The sequence below is a fragment of the Thrips palmi genome, unplaced genomic scaffold (genome assembly GCF_012932325.1).
Source record: "Thrips palmi isolate BJ-2018 unplaced genomic scaffold, TpBJ-2018v1 HiC_scaffold_16, whole genome shotgun sequence".
Taxonomy (NCBI): Eukaryota; Metazoa; Arthropoda; class Insecta; order Thysanoptera; family Thripidae; genus Thrips; species Thrips palmi.
In genome coordinates, this window is record NW_023144625.1 from 6153324 (window position 1) to 6180524 (window position 27201).

Sequence of the window (27201 nt, forward strand, 5' to 3'; positions counted from 1 at the left end):
CATCTTTTCCCTCGGGGCCTAAGATTAGTGCCGTGACACATGTCTCTCTAACAATAGCGCTAGAAAAGGGGTTCCGCGCTGGGCGCTTCTCTGCTGTGGCTGTGCTGCTCGCGGGGAGCCCAGTGAGTCTTCGTTTTGGCCAATGGTGCAACCTATGCTAGTAGAATCACACAGACAGGCATGTGGTCCAAAGGGAGGAAACTGAATACAGAACGAAGCAATTGACTGGACGTTCAACCATTGAAACACTGTGAGAAAAAAGTACGGAAAAAGTACGGAACATGTCTGGTCAATAATTTGCCTGGACCATCCGTACTTGCCAACTACGGATCCGTACTTTTTTTCCGTACCTATTTACATGGGTTCATGGTTTGTTGTAGTTGCTTACTCGAACGCTAAAGGTCTGCTGAGGCCTAACAGCGCCGATGACGACGATGACGATGACGATGGGGCAAGTACGGAACGTTCCGTACTTTTCTCCGTACCTTTTCTCTGTACCATTTCCGTGAACAGTGAACAAAACCTGCTGGTGGTAGGTGACTGTGTCCTGCCCGAGCTTCCGCTGTGATTGTGTCACTGAGGGCTCATTGTCCATATTTTCATATCCACCATATTTGGGAATTCATCAATGCACACTGTAAAAATTTTGGTTGCCTCTTGATGACAATCAAGGCTAATTTTCCCCACAGCAATGCCATCAAAACAATTGATGAGATTGATGTTACTCGCAAGTATATGAGCTTTTTAATGAAAATGGCATAAATTTCTGACGAAATTGTCATCAATTGAAAGTAATGGAAATATCCGCCACAAATTCAACGTAAAGTGACAAAAAAAATTACAGCAGACGAAAAAGCCCCATCTAGTGGGGTGGCCTGGCCGATCCTAACTGCACTTCATGACCATGGGCTGGAATTTTTTTTGGTTGTTCTGGGGACCCACCTGAACACTTTTGCCCGCAGAGGCATTTCGATTTCGCGTGCAGAGCCAAGATGGCGCCCGTTTTAACGCAAAATTGAACACTTTTGACTTGGATGCGTTTGATCCTATGGCTTCCCTCATTCTTATCCGATTTTCACGATCCAAGAATTGATTCCCACCAAGTAAGGTCCAAGGAAGACGATGCCGTTGACAGATTCACGATATCTCGACAAGTTTTGGAGCAGTAACGTGTCAAAAGTGAAACATTGGCCCCGAAAAAAGGCAACATTATTTTTGAACCTTAATACACAGTTACCTGTTAACCGTATCAAAAAATTGCCTTCTCTGTTCGTTGTGCGTCCTTTCTAGACGAGTAATTTGAGCACAAACTCCGACCTGTGCGCCAAACCGTTTACGAGATACGCCCGTTCGAAGGGTGCCGTGTCGGCCCGGCGGAGGCCGCTCTGCAGGGACTTTCCCTAAGGGGCTGATAGGCAACCCGCTCGACGGCCGCTCCCGCCAGCCGCGAATCCAGCGCTAAACGACTGTTTTTCAACGCAAATGTGGCTTGTTTAGCCTTGTTTGTTTCACCACCGTTCTAGAACTTGCTTGTATTCCATATGAACCCATGAAACCTCATCTAAAAGGGGACCATACTGAAATAACAGGAAAAGTAGCGATATACATCGGCAACTTTGGCCCGTCCCGTAGGTTCATTAAGAAATGTGCGAATTTCGCCTGTGTTTAACCCTGACGGGATTTAAACCTGAGTTGGGGTCAAAGTAGATTAGGGATGTAAAAACACCGGTAAGATTCAAAGTTACGTAAATAACGGTAAAATACGGTATTTTACCGTATTATAGGGTATATTTGGGTAAAGTAAAATTTTATCGTTTTGATCCACTTTGCTGCGATACAGCTCCCAAACTAAGGCGGCTAATCACACTCCGTAACAAAGGTCTTCTAAAGGAAGGCCCAAAGACCACCCACCCGTTGATAGGGAGCGATTAGCCGCCTTAGATCAGACGCAGTGGCTGCCCAAAGTCAGCCCAAACGACGATTTCTACACATTTCATACCGTTTCGACAAACTGTGCGGCGATACCGCTCCCAAACTAAGGCGGCTAATCGCACTCCGTAACAAAGGTGTTCTAAAGGAAGGCCCAAAGACCAGCACCCCGTTGAGGGAGAGCGATTAGCTGCCTTAGATCAGATGCAGTGGCTGCCCAAAGTCAGCCCAAACGACGATTTCTGCACATTTGATACCGTTTCGACAAACTTTGTTGCAATACCGCTCCTAAACTAAGGCGGCTAATCGCACTCCGTAACAAAGGTGTTCTAAAGAAAGGTCCAAAGACCAGCCACCCGTTGATGGAGAGCGATTAGCCGCCTTAGATTCAACGCAGAGGCTTCCCAAAGTCAGCCCAAACGACGATTTCTACACATTTCATACCGTTTCGACAAACTTTGCTGCGATACCGCTCCCAAACTAAGGCGGCTAATCGCACTCCGTAACAAAGGTGTTCTAAAGGAAGGCCCAAAGACCAGCACCCCGTTGAGGGAGAGCGATTAGCCGCCTTAGATCAGATGCAGTGGCTGTCAGCCCAAACGACGATTTCTGCACATTTGATGCCGTTTCGACAAACTTTGTTGCAATACCGCTCCCAAACTAAGGCGGCTAATCGCACTCCGTAACAAAGGTGTTCTAAAGGAAGGCCCAAAGACCAGCCACCCGTTGATGGAGAGCGATTAGCCGCCTTAGATTAAACGCAGTGGTTTCCCAAAGTCAGCCCAAAAGACGATTTCTACACATTTGATACCGTTTTGACAAACTTTGCTGCAATTCCGCTCCCAAACTAAGGTGGCTAATCGCACTCCGTAACAAAGGTGTTCTAAAGGAAGGCCCAAAGACCAGCCACCCGTTGATGGAGAGCGATTAGCCGCCTTAGATTAAACGCAGTGGTTTCCCAAAGTCAGCCCAAACGACGATTTCTGCACATTTGATACCGTTTCGACAAACTTTGTTGCAATACCGCTCCTAAACTAAGGCGGCTAATCGCACTCCGTAACAAAGGTGTTCTAAAGAAAGGTCCAAAGCCCGCCACCCGTTGATGGAGAGCGATTAGCCGCCTTAGATTCAACGCAGAGGCTTCCCAAAGTCAGCCCAAAGACGATTTCTACACATTTCATACCGTTTCGACAAACTTTGCTGCGATACCGCTCCCAAACTAAGGCGGCTAATCGCACTCCGTAACAAAGGTGTTCTAAAGGAAGGCCCAAAGACCAGCACCCCGTTGATGGAGAGCGATTAGCCGCCTTAGATTAACGCAGTGGTTTCCCAAAGTCAGCCCAAAGACGATTTCTACACATTTGATACCGTTTTGACAAACTTTGCTGCAATTCCGCTCCCAAACTAAGGTGGCTAATCGCACTCCGTAACAAAGGTGTTCTAAAGGAAGGCCCAAAGACCAGCCACCCGTTGATGGAGAGCGATTAGCCGCCTTAGATTAACGCAGTGGTTTCCCAAAGTCAGCCCAAACGACGATTTCTGCACATTTGATACCGTTTCGACAAACTTTGTTGCAATACCGCTCCTAAACTAAGGCGGCTAATCGCACTCCGTAACAAAGGTGTTCTAAAGAAAGGTCCAAAGACCAGCCACCCGTTGATGGAGAGCGATTAGCCGCCTTAGATTCAACGCAGAGGCTTCCCAAAGTCAGCCCAAACGACGATTTCTACACATTTCATACCGTTTCGACAAACTTTGCTGCGATACCGCTCCCAAACTAAGGCGGCTAATCGCACTCCGTAACAAAGGTGTTCTAAAGGAAGGCCCAAAGACCAGCACCCCGTTGAGGGAGAGCGATTAGCCGCCTTAGATCAGATGCAGTGGCTGTCAGCCCAAACGACGATTTCTGCACATTTGATGCCGTTTCGACAAACTTTGTTGCAATACCGCTCCCAAACTAAGGCGGCTAATCGCACTCCGTAACAAAGGTGTTCTAAAGGAAGGCCCAAAGACCAGCCACCCGTTGATGGAGAGCGATTAGCCGCCTTAGATTAAACGCAGTGGTTTCCCAAAGTCAGCCCAAAAGACGATTTCTACACATTTGATACCGTTTTGACAAACTTTGCTGCAATTCCGCTCCCAAACTAAGGTGGCTAATCGCACTCCGTAACAAAGGTGTTCTAAAGGAAGGCCCAAAGACCAGCCACCCGTTGATGGAGAGCGATTAGCCGCCTTAGATTAAACGCAGTGGTTTCCCAAAGTCAGCCCAAAAGACGATTTCTACACATTTGATACCGTTTTGACAAACTTTGCTGCAATTCCGCTCCCAAACTAAGGTGGCTAATCGCACTCCGTAACAAAGGTGTCCCAAAGGAAGGCCCAAAAACCAGCCACCCGTTGACGGAGAACGATTAGCCTAATTAGGCTAAACAAGCCACATTTGCGTTGAAAAACAGTCGTTTAGCGCTGGATTCGCGGCTGGCGGGAGCGGCCGTCGAGCGGGTTGCCTATCAGCCCCTTAGGGAAAGTCCCTGCAGAGCGGCCTCCGCCGGGCCGACACGGCACCCTTCGAACGGGCGTATCTCGTAAACGGTTTGGCGCACAGGTCGGAGTTTGTGCTCAAATTACTCGTCTAGAAAGGACGCACAACGAACAGAGAAGGCAATTTTTTGATACGGTTAACAGGTAACTGTGTATTAAGGTTCAAAAATAATGTTGCCTTTTTTCGGGGCCAATGTTTCACTTTTGACACGTTACTGCTCCAAAACTTGTCGAGATATCGTGAATCTGTCAACGGCATCGTCTTCCTTGGACCTTACTTGGTGGGAATCAATTCTTGGATCGTGAAAATCGGATAAGAATGAGGGAAGCCATAGGATCAAACGCATCCAAGTCAAAAGTGTTCAATTTTGCGTTAAAACGGGCGCCATCTTGGCTCTGCACGCGAAATCGAAATGCCTCTGCGGGCAAAAGTGTTCAGGTGGGTCCCCAGAACAACCAAAAAAAATTCCAGCCCATGGTCATGAAGTGCAGTTAGGACGCCCATATGGGAGCGGGGCCACCCCACTAATCCACTGAATGTCTGTCAACGACTACGAAGTCAAGAACATGTCAAACATGGACCCCATTATCGGCTTCAAAACGATTTTAATCTGTCTACCCAGGCACTCTTTATGAAAAAAATTGTCCCGATTGATGTCATGTTGACATTCGTGTTCTACAGAAGCCAACCCCACTTAAGTGGGAACATCAATTTTAACGGCATGCCGAAAGAAATCACGCACGTCTAAATCTGTCTCTAATTTGACGACCTTTCGGCAATGGACGTTGGATTCCTCTCGTTTTGACGTATTCGCATTCCTCGCGCGGGGTGTTCATCAGCAGGCTTGTTCCGTCGCTCTGTCTCTCTCGCACTCTCGGGGCGTACCGTAGGGGTGCGAGAGAGACAGAGCGACGAAAGGCGAGGTTCGGAACGAGTCTGCAGACGCTGGATGGAGACAGCTTGGGCGAGGCTGGCGGCTCATCTGTCATGGCGGCCGTCAACGTCAGTAGCGCCACGGCCCGCGTCACACCGTAAGCTGCTTCCGGAACAGCGCCCCGTCGCTCTGTCTCTCTCGCACCCCGGCGGCACGCTCCACGAGTGCGAGAGAGACAGAGCAGAAAGCACTGCTTTTCGGAAGGCAGCTGATGCGGCTGAAGGCGTATCGACGCGAAGCCTTTTCTTTCTGTACAAATAGAAGCGGGCAGCGTGCCGAGCGGGGCTCTCATTCAAGCATGAGCCCCCTGCACGCCTTCCGGAGGGCGTGGTTACACTGCATTGCACTGCAATGCAAGTCCAAGTGTGGGTGCAGTCTCCACTATTTGGTTGTACCAACTGTCTCGCGCTTGCAAGTGTGAGACAGCAATGTGTCACACCTAGAAGTGTGAGATGCGGTCTTTCTAGGCTGGTGCTGGTTAAGTTAGGTTGCTTCTAGACAGGCGATTGCAAAATTGGTACGCAAGTTTGATGACCTGTGTGGTGATCACGAGAGACTTTTGGGACGCTTGTCTCTCTCGCACCCTGGGGGTTGCTGTAAGGTTTGACCACCATAGTAGCAATAATTTCCCTCTTTCAGAGCAGCGTGTGATCTGGAGTGGTGTAAACGTTTTTCGCCGCGTGCACGGTAGGGGTAAGTTGGGCAACAAAAGTACCAGAGGATTTCACCCCTCCCTCGTAGTCTACTGCAGAGATCTCAACAGCTTTGACAGTGATTTCACTCTCAGATTATTAAGTTTAATTGAAATATCTGGTCGAGGGATGGCTCAAAGTCAAGGTACCAGGGCAATATGAAGGTTTCCTTTTCTTACCCTGCACTTTTGTTCGTTCCCCAGCTTACCCATACATTGTAGAACTAAATCCCGGACGACTAATCCGTACACTCATGGTTGAGCAAAGTGATTGACCCTCGCTGTATGAGAACACGGTGCCGCTGTTTGTTGCCTTACACCTGCAGTGAAAGCAAGCGACATCTCCGCGCAGCCTTCCGCCTGCATCCCGCCGACCACCCCCTTCCCCCTCCCGCCCCACCCGCCGCCCCTCCCCGTCGCGCCCCGGCATGGCGGCCCTGCCCGGGCCGTTCCCTTGGCGTGCACGGAGCGTTGTGTTCTGCCGGCCTGACCGGCCGACCGGCCACAGTGCAGACACGACCGACCCCCCAGGCACACGCAGGAGTGTTGTCGTGTCGTTGTCGTGTCGTTGTCGTGTCGTTGTCGTGCCGTTGTCGTGTCGTTGTCGTGTCGTTGTCGTGTCGTGAAGTCGCGTCTTATGGTGTGCTGTCGCGTCGTGAAGTCGTGTCTTATGGTGTGCTGTCGTGCCGTGTCGTGTCGTTTTCGTCTCGTGACGTGACACGTGTCGTATCTTATAGTGTATTGTGCCAACTTACGGTGTGGCGTGCCGTGTCTTGCTGTGTGGCGTGCCGTGCCATGCCGCGGGTCCGGAGCGGCGGGGCCAGGCCGGGCCGCCGGGCCCCGCAGTGCTGCAAGTGAAACATCCCAGTGAACCCACGTGACGTCATCCCCCACCCGGAGCCCAGTGTGCATAGTGTCGGAGGTCCTCCTGGAAACCAGCGGCGGATCCAGAGGTGGCCCGAGAGGGGCCAAGTAGCTCCTTTTCCCGCTCACGGGGCGAAGCGTGGCTTTTTGCCTCCTGTAGACCAGCAACCCCGCCGCGCCCCGCACCGACATGACGTCCTGGAACCAGCTGTCCACCGTGGACTTCGTGGCCTCGGTGGCGTTGTCCAAGGACGACGTGGTGGACGTCAAGAGGAAGCCCAATGCGGTACGAGTCCACACTGTTAAAAAAAGATGTTCCGGACTTTGGTACGGAAAACGTACAGAAGGATAGAGTGCGGAAACAGGGAAGAAAGTACGGAACATCCGTACACTACAAACCCAACTGTCTACTAAGTACACACTTACAAATGCATGCTTGCAAGTACACACTTACAAACGCATGCTTGACGCCGTATAACTCCATTCGTCAAGCATGCGTTTGTAAGTGTGTACTTGCAAGCATGCATTTGTAAGTGTGTACTTAGTAGACAGTTAGGTTTGCAGTGTACTTGTTTCATAGAATTTCGTGTAAACGGGTTACGGAAAACAAGTACGGACGTTCCGGAGTTGGCAGGTACGGACGGTCCAGGCAAATTGGCTGATCAGGACTTGTTCCGCACTTTTTGCGAGGGGGCAAACACTTCAAGAAATCGTGTACAGACTATTTGGTACTACGCGGTGTTATGCTGTATTACGGGGGTATTAACCTGTGTTGCGGCCTTGAAATACCAAAATTTGGCACATTTGAACCAAAAATGGTATGACGTTCGTGTGTATTACGCGTAATACGTACACGTTTTTTTTCGTGTGCAGGATATTACGCGAGTGTTTACCCCCTAGACTTTTCGCGTACTTTTTTCTCCCACGAGCGTGAATGCAGGATTCTTCTGTGGAAAGGGTAATGTAGTGTTTTTTGCCTACTTATAAGGTAGCCTGCCTAGTAAGGGTTTATTTACCCCCTTCATAACCACCTCGATCTGCACCTGTGTACCTGGGTGGAGAGATCAGGCTGGCCTGAGCCATTCTGCAAACTCACGTGTAGGGATGTAAAGGCCGGTAATATTACCGGTAAAGAACGGTATAATACGGTAAAATACCGTATTTTACGGAGACCCCGGTAAAATTGGTATTTTTCGGTAATTTTGAAATATTGACTTATTTGAACTTCTTTAGCTTCCATACGATTAGACAGGACGTACGGACTGAAAATAGCGCTTCTTATGAACTCTTGGTTTGTATCTGCCCCTCGTGCCACCCCGTGTACGTGTAAGACGTCTAGCCACTTAATATTAATGTGAAGTTAATGTTCTCTTCTTTTGCAAAACTTGTGGAAATCAAAATCCATTTACGCGACCCAAATCTCCGAAAGGCAAATCAAAAACCTTTCTTTGTTGCCAAGGTTCATATAATTTTATCTAACTTAAAATTGAAAAGAGGTAAATCTAGGGGTAGATATTTGTTAGAAATTTGAGCTGAAAAGTGTAATGAACATTGGTATGGTTGTTGGACACCTTGCAGCCTTTAAGGAAAAAAGTTTCTTCATGGAATTGAGACAACTTACTTGGATAACGAGAAAAACGGCGCCCGTTTTGTTAATTCTTAAGTATATTTGGGCTGTTAACTTTGCTGCTCTACGCATTTCTTAATCCAGCCCAGTAGGAATAAGTGAAAAGCAGTCAGATTCAAAATTAATTTGGGAGGGTCTAGTGGGAGAATAGTTCATATTTTTGACCCATAGGGTCTTTCGTCCTTGTCTATTTCAAATATGCGACATTGTCCTTGAGTCATGATGGTTTGCAACCATGTTTGGAACGATGCGGCCGATAATTAATGATACACCCTCACCCAAATGAACCTCTTTTCCCCCTATTTCACAAGAAGAACCACAGTTACTTCTTTAAGTCAAGAAAAATCAATTTTACCCAATTTTACCGTATAATACGGTAAAATACCGTATTTTACCGTAATTTACGTAACTTTGAATCTTACCGGTATTTTTGCATCCCTACTCACGTGTGTGTGCCAGGTACGCACTATTTGTTTGTTTGGGTGAGTTGCACCATGATGACATTCATTTCTGGCTGCCTGTTTAGACTTTGCAGTTGCTTTCCTTGCTAGTGAAAGTTTCATATCGGCAGTCGTGAGACGAGAACTACACTCTGACCAGAAAACGAAGAGCCCTGGATTCTCGCGGTCGAGGGCAGATGCCATGAACCGCGAGGACTCAGGGCTCTTCGTTTTCTGGTCAGAGTAATCGTCGCTGTTGGTCGAGAGGTCCAACGGTGGAGATGGGTGCAAAACATCACTGTACAATCGACCACCGCGACGTGGCGTAGGCCTCCTCGCCATGCCAATCCGACGTCCCGTCCACCTCTCTGAGGTCCTCTCTCCCACACTGCAAAGTGGCCACGCGGTCTAAATTGATCTGATGTATGTATTCTGTTCGAGCCGGCGCCGTTCGCAGAGGTGCGCGGCCCTGCAGGTCGATTCCGAACTCTTCATTATTTCGTCGCTCCGTCTTTGTCGCACTCATGGGGCGTCCTGATGGGGTGCGAGGGAGACAGACGGCCTGCGGGGCGCGACGAGGCCACCCGTGGGGCTCGGCCAGGCCTTGCCGGCCACCCAGCCAAAATTATCGCCCAGTCGTTACAAGGCGGGCGCTGCTTTGAAACAGGTTTATTAGGGTTTGTGCGAAGCCGCGGGGTGAGGCGAGGCGGGCTGGGGGCTGGGGTGGGGCGATCGGTGGCGCACCGGGGGATTCCTAGGCTGGTCCCGGCCGCCCCGTGCCTTGATTTGAATGGACCCGACGACAGACCAGAGGCGCCGTGAAGTTGTTGTGATGTTCGCCGCAAATTAAACGTCCTTCCGAGCAGGAAGCCGCACGCTGGTGTCCTCCATTCTGTCGCCGGTTTTTCGGTTGTGTTCGGGAGGCAGGGACGGAATCAACCCTGTCCTGTCGTGCCAGGCGAATGATTCTTATTCCGGTTGCGTGGACTGTGCGTTGTGTGGACGATGCGTGTTCACGTGAACCCAAATGGGAGTTGTCGAGGATGGATGCATTGAGGATGATGGGCACAGGAGTAAAATTGTACTGGGTGCAATGCAGCGGAGTTTACGCCCACATTTTGCTCCTCTTGTGCGTTTCAGGGGGAAGATTTCGGAATTCAAGCTTTTTAAGAGGACTAAGTGGACGCAGGATCTCGCGAGTGGTTGGCCCTCGGTGCGTTGTGCACTGTACAGTACACACCGCACAACTTCACACTGTAATTTTTCAATACCTTCTACCAAGATTTTCGATAGAACTTGAGTTTGCAGTCCCTTGATTCTTCACACCCTGGGATCCTGGCCCGCAATAGTCAAGTTATTGAATTATTTTCCTTTGAACACCCTTTAAATTTTCCGAGGGAAGAGCAGCCATTTGTAGAACTAATAACCGCATTGAAAAATTTGTAAGTTACAAGTTGATTGGGAATGTTTTGCTATACGATACACTGCAAAAAGTGAAACTCAAGGTGACATACCGAGACACACTCCTAACATCCTACTGAGCGTTTTCTTCGTAATACAAACAAAGAGCTTAGTATTATGACAGCACTGCGAAGGTAGTCCTCAATGTTGATGGGTTCTCACTAACTTCTCCATATTATTACGAACAAATTTCTCTGTATTCTGATAGATTTATGTCGTAGAGTACTGAGAATTAGCTCAGTATTATGACTGCACGGCATTTCTCACAGGGAAATCGGGAGTGCAGAGGAGATGTATTTATTTTATTTTGTCTATGATGGTAGCAATCTCTGGATGAATCGAAGGCGTCAGTGCAACAGCAAAAAGTGAGCAGTGGTAACAATGAAACAAAGCCGCGTCGTGCTTGTGTTGCAATGTCTCATGGTTCACCTCGAGTTTAGCGTCTGCATCTAATGACTCGTAATGAGTTGTACACTCGCATTTCAACGCCTGGGTCTTCGTGGGGCGACGGAGCTGTCACCCTCAGTGACAGGGTTGAATGGGATGAGGAAGAAGGGTGGGGTTTCGTCTCTCTCTCTCTCTCTCTCTCTCCCCCCCCCCCTCTCTCTCTCTCTCTCTCTCTCTCTCTCTCACTCACTCACTCTCTCTTTTCAGGTCAGGATCAGACACCTGATGGGCGTCACGCAGGATGGAACACTTTAGTGACGTCGGGCACACGGTGCGTCGGACTAAACGTCTCTACATGCAGTCCGCTGTACAGTGCACTTCTTGACTGTCCAAAATGTCCAAAAACGCCAAAATTTAGTCCGAAATGTACAAAAGAACTCAGTTTTGTGGTGTAACCAAACAAACGCACGATTGCGCACACAGACCAGTGCAAACATTTTCCATTTCATTCAGAGGATAATTTTTAATAAAAGTAGTATTTCAACCATTCTTGTTTTGCCTTTTGCAAATTTGCGTTGGACTTTGTTCTGGGGAAAGTAATTTGATCGGCGTTTAATTAGGAGATAAGAAGGGGCGTCGTTGTGTCGAATTGAAAGGGCCAAGTCGCGCGGGACGAAGACAAAGCGGGCGCCACTCTGATGCTCGCCCCATCAATCATGTTGATTGTCGCCGCGGTCGGCCGGGCGGAGCGGAGCGAGCGGAGCAGGGGGCTAATATGCGCGGCCTGGCTCACTGGACTGCCGATGGGGTGTGCGATTTTGAGTGTGGCTGTGTGTGGTGAGAGTGCGTGAGTGTGTGTGTGTGTCTGTGTGTGTGTGTGTGTGATTGTGCATGTATTTGCGAGTAATTTGTGTTAGTATGTGAGTGTGGTGTGAGTGATTGTGATAAGTGTGTTTTTAGTGTGAGTTTTAACATGAGAGGTGGTAGTGTGTTAGTGAGTGGAGCGAGGGGTGAGTCACTCAGCGTTCTGGTGTAATACACATGAGTACATGAATGCGCGGGTGAGCACGCCTTACTTTACTCCAAAATTTCCCATTTGTAAACGTTTTAAGTCTCCATTTAGCGTTTTAAACGGCACTCAACGCCAAATCGCTTAAATAACAAGCGAATGTCGCCCTTTTTACACTTGTGAGTTCACTGAGTACGGGCGAATTTGTACACATGTGTACACTAGTGATGATTCACCTCTCGGAGTGGAGGGGGAGTGAAAGAGTGAGAGAGTGTGTGAGTGAATCTGATTGTGTGAGTGACTGAATGAGGGCGTGTAAATGAGGGAATACGAGTGTGTTAGTGAATGTGCGTTAGCCATTAAAATCCTTATTGACAGTCTTACACAATTTGGCACATGCGCGCTTTTCGTACAATCCTGTCCGAAATTTGGTAAGAATTTGTGCGGATCTGTGTTCCGATTTTTTGGCAGGAAATCGTGCGAAAATTTGTGTTTCGAAGTGTAAACATTTTGGAGATATAGCTTTAATTCAAAGATATTCACGATGGGATTTAAAGATATTTGATACTTCTTTAAAGAAGGCTTTTCCACCAAAATTGGCTTTGGCGCGAAGGTGTTTATGAAACGTTTTTCTGGGTGCTTTGCCTAAGCTCGCGCCTCAAGTGTGGGCTTGAATGAGCACGCACTCCAAGTGTGGGTGTGGTGGTGCGCCATGTGTGTGAGGTGTGTCTGCGAGCTCGTCTGTATGTGTGCCTGTGTGCCACACTGTGGGGACGCCTTATAAAACCCCGGTTTTGTCTGCGAGGCACCCCCACCGCCGCTCGGGCTGACGACAAACTGCCAGTCGAGTCGGGCGGTTGGTTTATTTTCGTCACGTGTCAATCATACCCGCGCACCGCGGGCACGGCCAGCAGGGCCGAGGCATTGGAGCACGCGCACACTGCAAAAGAGTTTTGTCAACGCGAACTAAAACTATTACGCTACAAATACGCACTTGTAAGCAAGGGCCGAGCCACCGATGCCCCTCACCTGCACACACTCATCCTTCAATTGCCATCTTATTGATACTCATGGACGTTTTTACACATTACTAGAATTTTGTTAAGAAGCTGAACAGGTCAGACGAAATGGATCATTTATAGTTTCTGAAACAGATAAAAACCTTAAACTGCTCATTAAAGCAAGGGCGGATCCAGGGACGGGTTCAGGGGGGGGGGGGGGGGGGCGACGTCGCGAAAGTTGCCTACCTACAGGGTAATGTGCGACTTTTTGCCTACCTTTCAGGCGGCTTCGCCGCCTTCAGGGGGGGCGACACCCCCATCCCCCCCCCCCTGGATCCGCGCCTGCATTAAAGTGCACAAACGTGAACGATACTAAAGAAAAACTCAACGAGTCTGAGAGTGCAAGTGTGAGACAAGGTCTGTCACTTGCTGTCTGTTCTGGCTCTGTGGTAAAATGTCTTAGGTCCCATGTCTCGTACAAGTGAGAGATTGGCCTACACTTGGACTTGTTACAGTGTAGTTTTAGTTATGGCTGTATAGGGTATGACTTGACAGTATTGCGAACGAAATCAGCTAAAATTCGCTTCATCTAATGTCTTTAAAAATTAGATTCATGGCAGAAAGGGAAGATGCGAGCAAATCTTTCAATTATGCTACGGACGGAAAACACTGCATAGCAACTACTACTCTGTATGTAATTACTACCGTGGAGCATAGAGAGAATCTTGGAACTTGAATCAGATTTCTGTGTAATGTTTGCCCCCCATTCTTTCTCTCTCCCCTTCTCCCCCCCTTCCTTATCTCTCTCTCTCTCTCTCTCTCTCTCTCTCTCTCTCTCTCTCTCTCTCTCCTCTCCTCTCCTCCCCCCCTCATTATCCGCGTGGCCAGGGCGTTACTCCGCGCGTCCTGGCACTGTCTGGTGTGCTGCCAGCCCGCCGCGTGCGGGGCAGTGCGGGGCGCCCCCCGCGGGCCCTCTCCCAAACAGCTGCTTCGTCGCGCTGTCTCTCTCGCACTGCTGTGCCTCGCCCCTGGGGGCGCGACAGAGACAGCGCGACGGAGCGGTTTCGCGGAATCAGACCGCTATCATCGTGCGTTTCTGTCTCCTGGCTGTCTCTTTCCTGTTGCCTCTGTCTCCGTCCGCGGCGTGTGGCGGACCCGCACTCCAAGAGTGGTTTTCGTCACTCTGTCTCTCTCGCACCCAAGTAGTTCCGTGTAGGTGCGAGAGAGACAGAGTGCCGTAAACGACTCTCGGTCTGCAGCAGGACAAGTCACGCGTTTTATTGCTCGGTTACAGTGCCGTCACACGGAGGGGGAAGGGGAGGGGGGAGGGCGCAAGGTCGGATGCCTCAGTGTTCGCACTCCTGGCCCATGGGCTGCTGTGTAGATGCGTTTTTGGTCCACAACGTCCGAGAGCTCGTTCCTACTGCCTGTAGTGGAACGAACGAAAGGGTAGTTTGACTCTCTCAGGTCTCTCTCTCTCTCTCTCTCTCTCTCTCTCTCTCTCTCTCTCTCTCTCTCTCTCTCTCTCTCTCTCTCTCTCTCTCTCTCTCTCTCTCTCTCTCTCCCCCCCCGGTATGCCTTGCACCCTGCTGCCATCGTGGGCCGTGGTGTGTGGCTGGCCATAGCCATGCCAAAGCGGAGGACGACCACCGCTGCAGCACACTGATTCCGAGATTCGTTTCCGTCGCTCTGTCTCTCTCGCACTTATAGAAGTTGCCATGAGTGCGAGAGAGACGCGACGAAAACGACTGCAAAACTACAAGCAGCGCTGCGGTGTCGCTGACTCATAAAGCGGCGCATTCTTGCGGCCAGGTCCGCCAGGCCTAAGGCCAGGCCTAAGGCCAGGCCCCGGAGCGCTGCCAAGCCGCGGCCACGCTGAGGGGCAGGGCGCGGGGCGGCGCAGCGGAGAGCAGCAGAGCGAGGCAGACACGGCACCCTGAATTCCATCACTGCAAAGCCGATAGTAAGTTTACTTGCCACAAATTTGGCAAGCCGTTTCAAATGCCAAAAATTGGCAAGCTTGGCCCGGAAGTACTCCCTAGCTTGCCAAAATTTGGCAAGCTTGGCCCGGATAGACTCCTCAGCTTGCCAAAATTTGGCAAGCTCATCTAAGCTTGCCAAATTTTGGCATTCAGAACGGCTTGCCAAATTTGTGGCAAGTAAACTTACCACTGGCTTTGCAGTGATAGGCGGATATGGCAGAGGCTCAGTTTCACAAGAAAGGTACAAACAAACAGACAGACAGACAGACAGACAGACAAAGATACAAAGAAACAAAATGCAAACAAACAAAAATACAAACGAAACAGACAGAAAGGAAGGTAAGAAGGAAGGAACGAACGAACGGACAATGAATGAATGAATGAATGAATGAATGAATGAATGAATGAATGAATGAATGAATGAATGAATGAATGAATGAATGAATGAATGAATGAATGAATAAATGAATGGATAAATGAATGAAACAACTTTTGTAGGATCTTTAACTTTCAGGAAAGAAAGAAAGAAAGAAAGAAAGAAGTAAGAAAGAAAGAAAGAAAGAAAGAAAGAAAGAAAGAAGAAAGAAGAAAGAAAGAAAGAAAGGAAGAAAGAAAGAAAGAAAGAGAGCAGCGTCAACCTGAGCTTAGATGCGTCGAGGATCACGTAGCCGAGGTTTGGACTCGGGACGGTAGTGCCTGCTCGAAATGGCCCCGAATAATGTCCCACCGCGATCATCGTGGTCTTGCCCCCAAGTCAATGTAAGCTCACCCCAACAACCGCACCCTGCCCGGTCGGAGCGCCTGCCGCATAGGCCACATCCCCGCTTCGCGACACGGGTGCGTGGCGGGCTGGCCTGCCTGCCGGCGCTCTTTCTGCCGCCCCGCCCGCCCGTGGTTGGCCCCCGGCAGCTCGGCAGCCCACCGCACTGGGTCGCCTCTCCGCCCGGCAGGCAGGCCACCCAACCGGCACAGGCCCGTCACCGCCCTTCCTTAGGGCCGCGTGCGAAACCGCCACCCCCAGCGCCGTCTGTCTTCGTCGCTCCAGCGCGTCCACTGTGAGAGCGACAGAGACAGGCGATGCTCGGGTGGTTGGCGGTTTCACACGCGCTCCGCCGGACTGATGCCGAGAACCGTTTTCGTCGCTCTGTCTCTCTCGCACCTATACGGGACGCCCCATGAGTGCGAGAGAGACAGAGCGACGAAAACGACTCTCGGAATCAGCCTGCAGGGAGTCTAATACCGGTGCGCTGCCTGGCGATTCAGCAGCGTCTCGTTGCGTCTCTCTCGCACCCGAGCGGGCGCCTGATGAGTGCGACAGAGATGGAGCGATGAGATGTCGCTTCGGATTGAGTCTCCCGGCGGGCGCCGCGTCCACCTCCTGGTGCCCCTGCCGCTGTCCGTCGCGGAAAGCATCCTCAAAATTTCTTTCTGTATTCTTAGCATAGTTGGAGCGCGGCGCTTCCGCGGTGCACCGACAGATGGCGCGACCGGCGGCGCCGAGTCCGCGTGGTCCGCTTCGTCGGCAGGCGCGGCTCGGTCGGCCAGAGGGCCGGCACAGGCGGCCAAAACTCTGGATGCGTTTTGGGCGCAAGAGTCGCTACACAGCCTCGAACTGAACGTGTGACCCCACCAATGGATTCCTCGTTCGAAGAGCAATCCGTTGGTGGGGTCACAAGGCCGGTTCGAGTCCCATTTAGCGACTCTGGCGCTCAAAACGCGTCTAGATTTTTGGCCGCCTCCGCCGGTCTCCTGGCCCACTGTGCGCGGCACCGCACGGTCGCGGGTAGAGAGCCGCGAGTTCAAAAGCGTCTCCCACACCCAGACTCGCCCAGAATCCTCCCTCGGCCCGGCCCGCCCTTCCTAGGGGACCCTCTTGCGAGAGGGTAAACACTGTAAGAAATCGTGTACAGAGTACTCGGTATTACGCTGTATTACGGGGATATTACACGTGTATTACGGCATTAAAATGCCAAAATTTGGCATATTTGGCCCAAAAATGGTATTACGATTACGTGCATTACACGGTTTTTGTGTACAGGGTATTACGCGAGTGTTTACCCCCTCGCCCTCTCGCGCTGAAAAAATTCACAAGTCCGAAAAGGGGAAGACTTTTGAGGCGCCTTGAGGCGACTTTAATTCAAGATTGCCCTTGGATTCCTGTGTGCAAATATTTTTGGAGTTGTTTACCCTCGGTACCCTCCAGGTGGCAGAAACCTGCATGTACACTCTTGGTCTGCTTAACATGCGTACAGGTCGGTCATGCTCCAGGCATGCTTCCACCTGAAGCATACTTTGTACAGTTTTGAGTTCATAGAGTGCCTATGCACGGGCAATCCAACCAAACCGTCATGGGTTTGGCAGTGCCTCTTGAAGACGCTAGAGTTCAAACGAGGGGTCAACCAACCACTACTCAGCTCAGAAGTGTACACAGGATTACTGATTACCAGTGATTACCTACAATAATACTAAATAAACCTATAATTTTGACCAGCAAAGAGCATTTTTGGCCTATTTTCATGAGAAAACCCCCCCAAAATCATATAAAAACAGCGAAAATAGACTGTTTTGAAGTGTGATTATCAATGATTACTGGACGAAGTGTACACACGATTACCTCCTCGAGTTCAAAACGTGTCCAAATCTTTGGCCGACCCAACGGTTCTTTCCGGTCCGTCGCAGTGAAGCGGGTAGCGCTCCACTGACAGACCTCGTCACTCGATTCATCGATCCATCGATCTATCGATCCATCATCGGACGAATAATGAAACCCGTCAGGCGAGCGAAGAGTCCGCGGCACTGTTCCAGGAACCTGACGCCGTCGGGGTTTTGGCGGTCGCGACTCGCGAGGCGGCCGTGCTGTCATCCTCGTTTCGGGAGTTAACCCTGATTTAAGTTTGGGTGGACCGGGTTGGACTGAGAGTATGAGCATCTGATAAAGTACCCTGGTGGACATCATCATCATCGACGCGTCTGAATTTATTGGAGTATGTAATAATTGGCATTACGCTTGGCTTTTCCGGACATTGGCTACAGTGTCCACGGCCAATCCCGTTGAAAACTGCTCGGCCTCTGGATTGTGGTTCTCCTTGAGGGCTCTGACCATTTCGCGGGTACCCGGAGATCGCCCAAAAGGCGTTCAACACGGCCAACTCGAGCGCATCGCCAGGGCGGTCCCCCGAGAAAGCCATGGACCCGGACTACGGCGGGTTCTCGGGTTTACCCAAATATCCGGATGCCCGCGGTCCTGGTTCCTGAGATCCCTACTTCCTTGATGCTTCGAGGGTCTCCCCGCCACCGTGTTGACCCCTCCACTGTCACTGCGTTCCATTCATGGCCTCTGGTCCAGCCTGCCTGCGTGTCCGTGGTGTCCGCGAGGCCGCGGCGGGTCTTTAGGGCACGGGGCCCGCGGGCATGGGGCCTGCAGGGCGGCCAGGGCGGCCCAGACGTCGGGCAGCATGTTTATTTTCAGCCTAACCAACGTGCAGGGCGGCTCGCCTCGGACTCACCGCCTATGTGGGCAGGGCGTGGCGGGGCCTGGCGGGGCGCGGCGGGGCGCGGCGGGGTGCGGCGGGGTGCGGTGCCCGGGGGAGGGGAGGGGGCGTGGGGGCCGCGGGGGTGCGTGGCCTGTCAGGGAGCCGCTGGCTAGGCCGCTCGGCCGCTGGGCCGGTAGGCCTGGTGCTGGCCCCAGTGCGGATCGCCTCTCCGGGCCGCGTGCCGTCGTGACGCTGCCGTGACGCTGCCGTGACGCTGCCGTGACGCTGCCGTGACGCTGCAGCACGTCTCCGCGTGCGTGAGCGTGCCCAGTGCGTCGTGCGCGCGCGAGCGCTCGTCCGGACGCGTGTGTGCGTGTGAGTGGCGGGCCGGCCTCCAGACGCGGCGGCGGGGTCGCCGGGACGTGCCGGGTGGCGGGCTGGCCGCGCTGGCCGGGCTGCACAGTGGGCTGGCGGCGAGGGGGTGAGGGTGGAGCCGCCGATTTCCGATCGGCAGCCGAGCGAGGCGAGCCAGGCGAGCGAAGACACCTGTCAGCCGAAGTGGCGCTCCTTCGCGGCCCTGGGCGGTTCGTCGAGGTTCGTCGCGGTGCTCCGCGGCCCTCCGCCTCCTCGTCGCCGTCCTCGCCGCGGGGTCGGCTGCGGCCGGGCGCACAGGGGGCCAGAATACAGGTGGAGGTGGTCAAAATCCCGGACGGGTTTAGAGCTCCAGAGGACTCTAACAGGACGTGTGACCCTACCGATGTATTGCTTTTCAAACGAGGAATCCATTGCTGTGATCACCCGTTCGGTTCGAGTCCTATTTAGCGGCTCTGGAGCTCAAAAGGCGTCTGGAGTTTTGGCCGCCTCCACCGGCCTTCTGGCCCACTGTGACACAGTGCCTTCGGACATTGCCCCCTCCAGCCGCAAAGCCAAAACAGCAAATCGAGAAATTCTCTCTGAGCTCCGCTCTAACTTCTTTTTAGTTTGAGCCTCGCCGCTCCCTTTCGTCGACTGTAAATCGAGCCTTGCCCGGCCGCCCCGACGACCCGCGCCGTGTCTGGCCCGCGACAGCGTGTGACGTGTCGTGTTCGTGACGTTTCTGTGACACGACTGTGACGTGATGTGACAGGCTGCCGGGCGCCACCATGGAGAGGGTCACAGGGTTGGCGTTTCTGCGCACCTGAGGACCGTGGCTGCGTCGGCCTGCGTTGGCAGCACTGCCCACCCAGAGTGACAGCAGCGCCGCGCCCCGGCCGTCAAGTGAAGTTCAGCCGCCGCCATGGATCTGTCCGGAGATGTCAGTGTCAAGCTTCAACAACAACAACAACAACAACAACACTCTTCCAAGACCATTTACACCACACTAAGCACAGAACAAGATCCCTGCCTCGCCTTCCAAGAACCTTCCTCGCACCCTACCCCCTCCTTTTGTCGCCGATTCTCTTTCCGCGCGTAGCCCATCGGTCTTTGCGTATTTGTCGAACGTCAAACGTAAGCGATTCGATTGGAGTCTGTTTCCATGGGACGGTCATGTCGAGCTATGGGGTTGTCGTTCAAAAGAAAGCATTCTCCTATGGTTCAAAAGCAGTTTTGAAGCGTTCACTGCAACGATTTCTCAGATTTAAACGGGCATTACGCTCTCATACTCATGTTTTGCATTTTTGATCCAGTGGCTTATAAAATAATTTGAGCTGCAAGAGCGTAAAGACTTTGAAACTTTCCTTATCTGTACAGTAAAGCTCGGAGTAAATATTGTACATAAGCTTTTGCCTCTGTTGTCAATTGATATTGTCAATTGATATTGTCAATTGATATTGTCAATTGATATTGTGAATTGATGTTGTCATCGCACAACAATTTAATGTGCAAGCACTGCAAACAGAATTATACTCAGGAACCTCGAAAAGTGTTTATTTTCCTTACAGTGAGACTGTTGTCACTTGTCAATGGCCTTGCGTTTCATTATGGCAATGTAACTGGAACTTATTCTGAATCCGAATGTTTAGGGACAGGGATGTCACTTTCGTGATTAAATAACCGCATGTTTCGTTAAGTACTCGGGCTCAAACTAAAGTCCTTACGGTTATGGAGGTTGTACGTTGCAGGTAGTTTTGTACAAACATAATACGGATGGAATATAGCTTACGATACAGATTGTCCATAGTTCAACGGCATTGGTCGTCAGTTACGTACAAGGAGACTACCTGTAAGTTCACGACACCAAAACATTTATAATACGAAACAGAAACTTTTGTATTACAAATTTAGTTCCATCCGCAAGGCGCACAAAACTAATCGTAACGCGCAAAGCCCGTATGGACTTTATTGTGCTTATGGATTGCTTTCATAAGCACACTCCTTGTAACGAGCAAAGCATGCAAAGTTATTATGAAGTTCAACTCAATGGAGCAAGCATTTATGAGTGTGCACTCGACGAAGGACGCAGTAAAGAGTGTGTACTCAATGAAGCGTGAAACTTCGACTATGTGCTTACTCAAAGAAGCGTGAAGTTTCGAGTGTGGACTTACGCAACGAAGCGTGAGGTTTCGAGTGTGTACTTACTCAACGAAGCGCGAAGTTACGGGTGTGTACAAAACGAATGGCGTAGCTACGAGTACGAGTGTGTCATTGCAAGCATGCGTGCATAGTGCGCCCTGCAATGCATGCGGTAGAGTTGGCAGTGTAGAAGCACAGCGCAAACAATGTCCGCCGCGCAATTGTTATCAGATTAATTCGCCGCTGGCGAGCTGGCCCAGACTCCCAGTCGTTTTCGTTGACGTGTCTCTCTCGCGCCCACACGGCAGGCCCCATGAGTGCGAGAGAGACAGAGCGACGAAAACGACTCTCAGTCTGCTTGCTGCTCGCAGTGCACGCCCAGGCGGCTGTGTAATCACCGCTACTTCGCGGCCAGCGACGTGGATTAGTGAAAAGGGGGCGGGGGTAATCTAGAGTGAGTAGGAAGGGGGAAGGGGGGAGGTCTTGAGAGACATGAGTCGCGGCAGGTTTTTGGGAGCCAAGTAGCAGTGCTTTCATTTTCGCTATGTTGCACCTGCCGGGAGGAAGAGGATGGGGAGAGGGGGACGGCGGTGAAAGGGGGTGAGGCTGCAGAGAGGAAGTGGCGAAGGAACTCGTCGTTGGTCCGTGTCCATCGACAAAGTGGTGGAGGGGGGGAGGGATGTTGCCCACAGCACGGAGGGCCTCAAGATGCTGCTCAGGGGATGGGGATGTGGACGTATGCCGTATGCATCCCTACTCTGCAAAGTCAACAGTGTGCTGAGCACACTCTGTTCAGCGTGTACTCACAAGTACACTCCGACGAGAGTGTACTCAGATGAGTACACTCCAACGAGGGTGTGCTTAGATGAGAGTGATTCCATATCTAGGGAGCACAAGATTTTTTTTGGTGTCACCGATCTGAACCAAAATTTTACCACATGTACCCCTAAGGTAGAGAAAGATGCCCCCAAATTTTGAAGGTCCTAGGTCGACCAAGTCCGGAGCAGTGGGCCTTAGTGTGTTTTGCGACTTTTTTGGTAAAAGTCAACTTTGAAGGTACAAATCGATGGGAAGGGCTTGACCTAGGGACTTGAAAATTTTACCAGGTCTTAGGGGGCATAAGGACAACATTTTAGAATTTTTTCAAGAATTTTGAAAAACTTTTACTTTTTGAAAAAAGTTGAACTTTAATTTTTTTTTCTAGATCTCAAAAACATATTTTTGAAAAAAATTGAAAAAAATTGAGAAAGTGCCTTTCCTTGGTTCTAGTAACTGTACAAAATTTCAGCCTGGGCACAGACTTGGTTTGGGAGCTATGGAAGAAAGCGACAAATTTCACTCCGTAGTCTGAAGGACTTTAGCGGAGAAATGACTTATTTGTAGCCTGGGTATATAAGAATGGGATAAGCTATGATCCCAAGATAGACATAGTGATCTGATGAGTATCTTCTACTTCCTTACTTGTGTTTTGGGTGATTTCAGCCAGTCAGGATTATGTTTCGAAGAGCCAAATCAAGGGCAAATTAGAGACACGGTTTGATTACGATTCCACCTGTGAAATGAACTTGCAATGACTTGGCTCTTCGAAACATAATCCTGACTGGCTGAAATCACTCAAAACACAAGTAAGGAAGTAGAAGATACTCATCAGATCACTATGTCTATCTTGAGATCATAGCTTATCTCATTCTTATATACCCAGGCTACAAATGAGTCATTTCTCCGCTAAAGTCCTTCAGACTACGGAGTGAAATTTGTCGCTTTCTTCCATAGCTCCCAAACCAAGTCTGTGCCCAGGCTGAAATTTTGTACAGTTACTAGAATCAAGGAAAGGCACTTTCTCAAATTTTTTCAATTTTTTTCAAAAATATGTTTTTGAGATCTAGAAAAAAAAAATTAAAGTTCAACTTTTTTCAAAAAGTAAAAGTTTTTCAAAATTCTTGAAAAAATTCTAAAATGTTGTCCTCATGCCCCCTAAGACCTGGTAAAATTTTTAAGTCCCTAGGTCAAGCCCTTCCCATTGATTTGTACCTTCAAAGTTGACTTTTACCAAAAAGTCGCAAAACACACTTAGGCCCACTGCTCCGGACTGGGTCGACCTAGGACCTTCAAAATTTGTGGGCAACTTTCTCTGCCCTAGGGGTACATGTGGTAAAATTTTGGTCCAGATCGGTGACACCAAAAAAAATCTTGTGCTCCCTAGATATGGAATCACTCATGAGTACACTCTGACGAAAGAGTGCTTAGATGAGTACACTCTAACCAGAGTGTGCTTAGATCCTGGAAATATATGCAGTTGAGTACACGCTTGTGGGAGTGTGCTTGTGAGCACACGCTGAAGAAAGTGTACTTGCCAGTACACGCTGAAGAGAGTGTACTCGTGAGTACACGCTGAAGAGAGTGTACTCGCGAGTACACGCTAAAGAGAGTGTACTGAGTACACTGTTGAGTTTGCAGAGTAGGCGAGTGCTAAGCGGGCAGATAGGCGATCGGGCGGACGGACAGACAGACAGGCAGACAGACCGCCGCGGATAGGAGTAGGCGGTCTAATTACCGGCGCGTGCCAACATTTTTGAACGATGTCGTTTGGCGGCGGACGGATGAGCCGATTGCGGTCAACAGCCCCACCGATCAATATGAAGGCTGCACCCCTCTCAAAGTCACTCCGGGCAGTGTAGGTAACAAGGTCATGGCCAGGGTGTCGTCAGATTTGAGGTGACAAGGGATTGAGGGAGCGACCAGGCCACGGCGTCGGGACATCCCTTGCCTTTCCCGCCCCTTCTGGCCACATTGGTGGAGGAATGCCCGGGCAGACTGATTCCGAGAGTCGTTTTCGTCGCCGCCTCTTTCGCACTTTATGGGGCGTCCCGTAGGTGGGGAGAGAGACAGAGCGACGAAAACGACTCTCGGAATCGGTCGGCCGGTAAAGCGGATGTTGCTGGCCGATCAAACGTCAACGTGGGCGGGAGCGCGGTGGCTGCTGACGTCGGCGTCGTCGGCGCGGCCACGCGGTGGGAGCGTCTATAGGTGCCCGATCGCATCTCTTCTCAGATCGGTGTAGGTTTTTTTCGCACTTGATTTTCGGCCGGCAGGGGGTGAGTGCGCCTCGCGGCCGCTCGCGGCGGGGCGGTTCGGCGGGGCGGTTCGGCGAGGAATGCAGACGCGATCGGCAAGGGACGCCGCCAGCTATGACGGCCGAGGGACACGCGTGCCCCTCCCCTCCCCTCCCCGACCGCGGACCGCCCGGCTGGCGAGCTGCTATTCTTATGTCTGAGCGCCACGGCGTGGCGCTGCGTGGCGCCGCGCGGTGGACGGGCTTGTCGCGCTCCGCCCTGGCCGTCGCCCTGCGGTCCACGGCGAAGCCCTTCTCGGCCACCGCCGCCGTGGACGACGACCAAACATCCCGCGCCCTCCCTCCGAACGCACTTCCAACCCCGTCCGGAGCATTGCTCGAAGTCTCACTCCAGACCCTTAAAACCCTTCTATTCTACATTTCCGCCAGACAACCCGCTACACAGACACCCGACCTCCCCCTTCCCCCCGACCCCCCAACGCACCGATGCACGTCTGCCCTTGCTAAACTCTATCCACTCTACCCCTATTCCCAAAACCCCCGTACATTGTATACTGAACCGAATGCATTCGCAAACGCCTGAATCATGGAAAAAATACAGCCCCTGAAAGTGTCATTTTAGTGCGAGCACGGCCGGGACAAACCGACTAAAATTGTTCCACGGATGATTTTACCCTATTTCGATTTGGCATGATTTGTTGGATTTACGGAAGGCTGCATGATGGCTGCTTTGGGGCAGGCTATCTCTTTCCCTATAGATCTGCAAAGGTGACATTCACTCAGTCACTCACTCATTCACTCACTCACTTACTCACTCACTCACTCACTCACTCACTCACTCACTCACTCACTCACTCACTCACTCACTCACTTAGTCACTCACTCACTCAGTCACTCAGTTACTCACTCACTCACACTCAATGAAGTACGAGATGAAGTACACTGGCATCTCCGGACCGGCTGACTGGTGGCCGCTCTCGTTGTGTAGGTGTGGGCCCAAGTGGCCCTGGAGGCGTCCACCGTCTACCTTGTCGATGGTGTTATGCGAAGTCCCTTCGCCAACACGGTGAGTGGTCGTAGAAAGAGGTGGATTGCTTTGAGAAGGCACTTGTTAAATATTTGGTCTAAGTACATCACTGAAAATTTAAGTACACGTAGAGCACTAGAGTAAGTGCTGAGTACACAATTAGAGCACCTAAATTTTCAGTTGCTTCGCAAGTCACGTTATTGCACATACATTTTTGTGAAGTGCACTCCTTTTGAAATCGAATAGTGAATTGTACTGGTTGTAACACTGGAACGAGTTCTTAACCGACGAATTGAGCTACCATGGAATTGGCTTTTGTAGTTTTCCTTAAGCTTTATCAGTCTGTGAGTGTGGATGTCAAAGGACGGGCTTTAAAAAACTGATGTTAAAAAAATCTGTCAAGCTTCATGATTAGAACTACTGTTCTAATTCTTCTCCGACTGAGCCCCCTATGAGCCCCTGTGAGTTATGCAGTCCCGTTAAACACACGAGCATGCGGGACAGCCTACCTCCCAGGCGCCGTGCTGCCCGCCACGGCAGAGGCTGGAGTCCGCTGGAGGCAGAGTGGAGCGACAGAGACTCGAGCAGGCCTGTCGGTGGGGAAACATGTATGCCTGTGTGCACATGTTTTAGTTGGTCCTAGCGTACTGAGTTCACTGTAAAAAATTCCGTACTTTTGTACGGAAATGGTACAGAAAAATATAGTACGGTGGTACGGAAAAAAGGTACGGAACGTTCCGTAGTTGTCAAGTACGGACGGTCCAGGCAAATTATTGACCAGACATGTTCCGTACTTAAGTACGGATATCTATTTTTTCTCTCAGTGTTCAGTTGACAGATTTATGTGCGTAGCGACACGGGAACCATTTTGTAAGTAGAACGAAACACTGAACCCCAGAACGATGCCACTTTGTATCTGTTGATGAAATTCATACCGGCACCACAACGCGAGTATTTAGGTTATTCATAGCTTTATATACGGAGCCCATTTTTGCGGCGAATTGGAGTCAAACTGTGAAGAAAGGAATGTATTTTCCTAAAATCGAAGGCATATTTGAAGAGATTCAATACATTTTCTGTGTTATTTTCTCCACGTGCGTTCAGGTTTCTTCGGGACAATTTGTGCGCAAGTTTTTACTCGGAGAAATGAATTGTCAAATATCTTGACACGTGTTTCGTTTTGACCATGTTGCATGAAATTCGTCTAGTGACGTATTCAACCGGCTTCCCCTGACGCCTTGCCGCGAGCCCTGTCAGTGCCAAGACGTCCACGAAGGTCTTTAGGGTTACATTTCCCCCTTCTCGCACTGTCAACAAGTCGAGTCACAGCGCATTGGGTTTTCTCTACTCTCCGCTCCGTATGGCTTTAAAATTTTTGAGGAGCGCGGAGATCGCTACAGTGCCTTTGCTTCTTTTGTGTGTCTTCCTTACGAAGAAATAGTACTTGAATCTAACTGCGAAAATTTTGAGAAAATATTCGTATGAAGGAGTACATATTCTGCTTCGTGTTGAGTTTGTCCCGAATTGGCTGTATTGCAACGTTGTAATTTTTTATCATTTGTCCAAACTCCAAAAAAAGTATTGAGTCAAATAATTAATTATGATTTCGATTTATGCTGAGTTATATCCTGGGCAACACTCGTTTTCTGGTAGTCACATCGTGACGCTTCTCAGCTGTTTTCAGTCAAAACAATGCTCGTTCAAGCCAATTTAAGTTTTTCTGAGAGTCGTGCTCCAGTAAAGGCGAATCCAGAGCCGGCCTCAAAAGGGGGAGGGGAGGACAAAGCAGCACGTTCTGCCTTCAACGTGTTGCTTTTTCCCTCCCTACTTGTCGCTATCTAGTGGTCGGTACGCATTTTTCTCTCCTCGCCCCTTCAGTGGATCCGTGCTTTGTACCAGAGCAGCAACACTGCAAAGCTGGTGGTAAGTTTGCTTGCCACAAATTTGGCAAGCCGTTTTGAATGCCAAAAAATGGCAAGCTTGGCCCGGAAATAACACCCAGCTTGCCAAAATTTTGCAAGCTTATGAGGATTTCCGACCAAAGCTTGCCAAATTTTGGCATTTTAAACGGCTTGCCAAATTTGTGGCAAGCAAACTTACCACTGGCTTTGCAGTGAAGAGCAGCTCTTGGGAAGCCACGTGGCCCGAGGGGGTAACCACTCGCGTAATACCCTGTACACCAAAAAACGTGTATTACGCGTAATACACGTGATTGTAATACCATTTTTTGGTCCAATGTGCCAAATTTTGGCATTTTAAGGCCGTAAT

General features: G+C 50.5%; 1 protein-coding gene across 7 annotated transcripts in view; it reads left to right on the forward strand.

The window, feature by feature from the left end:
- The window catches only part of LOC117643128 (F-box/LRR-repeat protein 12), a 67286-nt gene that overhangs the window by 33014 nt on the left and 7071 nt on the right, over positions 1 to 27201 (forward strand). Inside the window, exons 1-3 of one of the 7 annotated variants that reach the window (XM_034381818.1) lie at positions 18607 to 18715; positions 19467 to 19634; positions 24895 to 24972. The exons of 3 other annotated variants lie outside the window; for them this stretch is intronic. In XM_034381818.1, coding sequence (XP_034237709.1) covers positions 19617 to 19634; positions 24895 to 24972 — 96 coding nt within the window. In that variant the 5' untranslated portion in view covers positions 18607 to 18715; positions 19467 to 19616. Of the gene's footprint in view, positions 1 to 6927; positions 7247 to 11161; positions 11207 to 18606; positions 18716 to 19466; positions 19635 to 24894; positions 24973 to 27201 lie in introns of those variants that run through there. 3 more of the 7 variants (XM_034381819.1, XM_034381820.1, XM_034381822.1) reach the window with 3 other exon arrangements.